This window comes from Magallana gigas, chromosome 2 (genome assembly GCF_963853765.1).
Source record: "Magallana gigas chromosome 2, xbMagGiga1.1, whole genome shotgun sequence".
Lineage (NCBI taxonomy): Eukaryota > Metazoa > Mollusca > Bivalvia > Ostreida > Ostreidae > Magallana > Magallana gigas.
In genome coordinates this window covers 44,147,663-44,152,023 of record NC_088854.1, presented here as the reverse complement: position 1 = coordinate 44,152,023, position 4,361 = coordinate 44,147,663, and the positions used below count along the sequence as shown (strand labels likewise).

Here is a 4,361-nt window from a genome sequence, read left to right as displayed (position 1 = left end):
AGAAGGATGTAAATCCAGAAAGCGCTAGTGAATAGAAACTTTGGAACTGTTCATTTTCTTTTTCTTTTTTGATTATTTATACTGTGTGATATCACCTTTCACTCATTTTGGATTATATATATATATATATATATATATATATATATATATATATATATATATATATATATATATATATATATATATATATATATATATACTTAAGCTTGTTTGCCGAATTTTGAACATCTTGATTTTGATGGTTAGTAATCGTAGCTCACCGGAAACAATCAAATGACTTGGTCAGGAATTTAATCCCGGGCCACTTTGTTGCAGATTTCCCCTACTTCATATGTAGGATACTGCAGATCAAGTTCCTGTTGAGATTGACTCTACGTCCTGGTGCTCTGCGACGATTATGAAATTATTTTATATTAATTGAATCATTCTGTTTGATATTTATTTCTATGAACTAGTTTGTCCTGCAGTTGTATAGCACAGGAATATTCAGGTATGTTGTTTGGTTGATCGATATGCTTACAATTTAATGTAAATTATGTAAGTAAAAGTAAAATAATGCTTTGCATTTCTTTTCCAGCTATGAAGATATAGGGCATATTTTGTCATTTTATATTTGTCATTACAACTACATGTTAATGACAATGCCATAAAAATATAAGAAAAAAACCCAGAAAAAATTCCACATAAATCATTTTTCTTCTCATAATCACTGTTACTTTTTATCATTATTTTTTTTTTCTAAGTGTGTTGGAAAAAAAAGATTTAAAAAAAAATTCATGCATTTCGTTCACCTCATATCGTTTTTCAGATTTACAAAATATTACCTCACAAGAATTATTTAAAACAACTTTTGAAGTTCCTAACTCCTCAATGTCGTTGTAACAAGACTTTGTTAAGAATGAAATCGTTGAATTTGAAATCTAAGGACAGACAATACTAAAAACATACATGGAGGAAGTGTTTATTTCCCTGTAAGGGTATATTTTAATTGTTTAACTTTTTGCAATAAACAGGCAGATTTCATTGTAATTACATTTGTTACAATCTGTCAACAGTTTTTTAACCGAGTTAAGTTTTTTAATGTTTTGTAAAGCCAAACAAAAAATAATCTCTCTGTACTAAATGTATATATACATTTAAATACATTATACAAAAAAAAAATTCTAAACTTAAGAGAAAATCATAAAGTGCGTAGCGAACATGCCGAGTGAAATACCTAAAAAGGATAAATAAATTCTGTTATTTATTTTCACGTATTTTCAACGTGGACTTCCAAACAAGTCAGGTTAGAATGAATATGAGTAAACATACATTGATTTTGATTCAATTGAACGATAGTCTTCATGTGTTACATCTATATAGTAGGTTTATAATACACTTTGAATTTGGAAAAGGTGACAATTAAAACCCGTTTTTTTTTTTCTTTTAAGGAAATTAATATGACGCGTCAAAAAGAAAGCCAAAATTGGTAAATTTATCACGTGATATATAGATAGGCGACCAAACATTTGTGTAATTATAAAGAAAAAAACATGGTGTAAATCTTGCACGAATTCATTGTGATTTAGATTTGTCTTTTTCGCAGGTGGGGATTATACTTTTAATCACGCAATAAAAAGAATTCTGAACGCCCTTTTTCAAAGTTTATGCCAATCAAAAATTTTACAGTATAAGGAAAAAATAAAATCTTCACCACAAAGGATGAATTCTTTGGCAGAATTTGAGACAATTAAGCTTATTGACTCTCTATCTATAACGGGTACAAACACTCTATTCTGATACAACCCATTAACATACATCAAATCTGTCGATGATCGGAAACTGAAGCATGTTCTCAAACCCAGTAAGTTCTCACAATCATAAAAAGTTCCATTAGGTTTATTTGTCGTTATATACATCTTTAAGCTGATCAGTTTACCTGTCGTTACCCCTGTGAAAGGATATGATTTTTTAGTTTTAACATTAAATCCCCTTAAAACTTACACATGTACATGTATGCATCCACAAGAATAAAAATTATCACTAAAATGCATGTTACTCTGCTTCCATCGTAACTTTGTAAATATACATGTTTCGTTCCCCAAATGTTTATCATATTAAAACAAGGATTTCTCCCTTCCAGAATGACCAAACGTCCTTATATGTGGCTGAAGGCAATTGTAGGCATTGTCGTGGTTTTGCTTCTAGCTTACCAATACAGTGACGTTCGTACTTTTCAAAAGGTTTACGTCGTGGAAAATAAATATGAACAATCTGGACATCCCCCGTATTCTGTCCACAACTTTAACAACTTTAAAACGAAACCCAATACTCAAAACAATGTAGTATTCAAAAGGAAAACAGATTCAAAGACCTTCAAACCAAACCCTGACCATAACTGCATCGCGACCATTCCAGAGAAATATATAACGAATGGCAAACAACCGGTACTAATTCCAGACGCCCAAGAACTGAAGTCACTGCCAGACAATGCAGTCACATGTTTGTATCATCGTTATGTGACAACGCTTCAGTACTTCTGCGGATACAAGGAGCGAAATGGTCAAATTCCTCGAAATGGATGGTATATTTGTGCTGACCCCTCTTTTGTACCCAGCAGTAAAAATTGTGTCGTGTTTTCTTCAAACAAGAAGTTTAATGACAATATTTTTCTATCAGATATAAAGGCGCGGTATAATTGTCAGACATTTACAACTCCTCTTTCTCAATCAGATTCCCTTCAAAGCTGGATTACTAAGAACGACGTAGGAAATACCATAATTGACGTGCTGACTCTGTCAATTAGTACTTATACCGAACTAGAAGTCATTGATAAAATGGTGGAAGAAAAGTCCATTGGAAAAGTAAAACAACTCCTTCTGGAACTTCATTTTGATCCCTCAGTTACCAAGAAAAAAGATTATATTAAGTTATTAACACGCTTACAAATGCTGTTTCAAGCAGGCTTACGTATCATCTGGTACGATAGGGTGTTTCAATGTGTAGGGGTCAATAAATTCAACAAGTGTTACGCCATTTATTTCGTTCAGAGGTCTTTGGAGGCCAAGGAGCATAAATTTAAAGAAATGATTCTACCATCAGAGGACGAAATTCGAAAACTTCCAAAGCTAGAATTACAGGATTTGTATTTCCGATATCTAATGACGACCCAATTTTTGTGCAAACAGATCGTACGAATTGGGAAAGTGTTGGACGGTGGGTGGGATGTATGTAATGATATGATGCTGAAGATTGACAGAAACCCTTGTATCGTTTACTCATTTGGCATAAACCACGATTTCTCGTTTGACGATGACATGGCTAACACATATAACTGTAATCTGCATTCCTTTGATCCGACAATGAATAAGAAAGATTTTAAACATTCTGAAAAGGTTTGGTTTTACAACAGAGGTATAGGGGACACGTACAAGAAGTTTGGATCGGGTTATGTAGCTCCTCTTGATAAAATCAGAAAAGATCTGAAGCATGATAAAGTTCCTATTGCTGTTATGAAGGGTGATACAGAGGCCGCCGAATGGCCGTCGACACCTCAGATGTTAAGAACAAACCAGCTAGCCGATGTTTCTCAGTTTTATCTAGAATTGCATTCGGATGGAACGGTGCCGGATCACGTGATTCTTCTAAAGAAAATGCATGATGCGGGGTTCCGTATATTTTGGTTCCATACAAACCCGGCTTGCACTTCCAAAGCTAAAATAGGTCAACTTTCACAATGCATGGAGGTTTATTTCATGAACACTAAATATCCATTTAATTCATGAATCAGCAATGTAATCATCGATCACGAGGGTCACATGCTATATATGTTGTATGAGTGATGGACGTGGCATGAATTTATCTCATTATCACTAGAGGGAAACATAAGATATGGCTGTGTTTTTATGCTTCGTTTACTATACATATATACTATGTAGAATTGGAATATGAATCTCTATAAAAATTGGTTTGTACGAATTTGTGTTTCGTTCGGAAAATTCATTGCATTTTTTTTGACGCTGATTTTACAGGGATATCATATTGTCTAGTTTATTTTAGAATGGGACATATTTGTTTTTATTATATGAAATTGTGTATGATTATTCATAAATAAAAAACTTTGATTGATAAAAAAATTTGTTATTGAAAAAAGTCGATAAATAACGCTTACGAAAAGAGTGAACAAAACCAAATGATTTTTAGACACAGGTTCAACACTAATTTCAATAAAACCTGTTACAGATAACACAAATTCGAAAAGATGATATCAAATTATCATATCTCAAAATAATTCAAAGATTCACTAAACTCCTCCATATGAAACATCATTTTTTTGTTTTCTTTAATCACTGTTAACAGATAGATTACACTACATTCATTAA

The 4,361-nt window shown here is 32.4% G+C and overlaps 1 protein-coding gene across 1 annotated transcript; it reads left to right on the top strand.

Moving 5' to 3' along the window:
* Positions 1–370: 370 nt before the first annotated feature.
* LOC117681343 (uncharacterized) lies at positions 371–4,065 on the top strand. Its single transcript, XM_034445369.2, has 2 exons — positions 371–490; positions 2,123–4,065. The coding sequence occupies exon 2, from the start codon at positions 2,124–2,126 to the stop codon at positions 3,762–3,764; it is 1,641 nt and encodes a 546-aa protein (XP_034301260.2). The 5' UTR covers positions 371–490; position 2,123; the 3' UTR covers positions 3,765–4,065.
* The last annotated feature ends 296 nt before the right edge of the window (positions 4,066–4,361 follow it).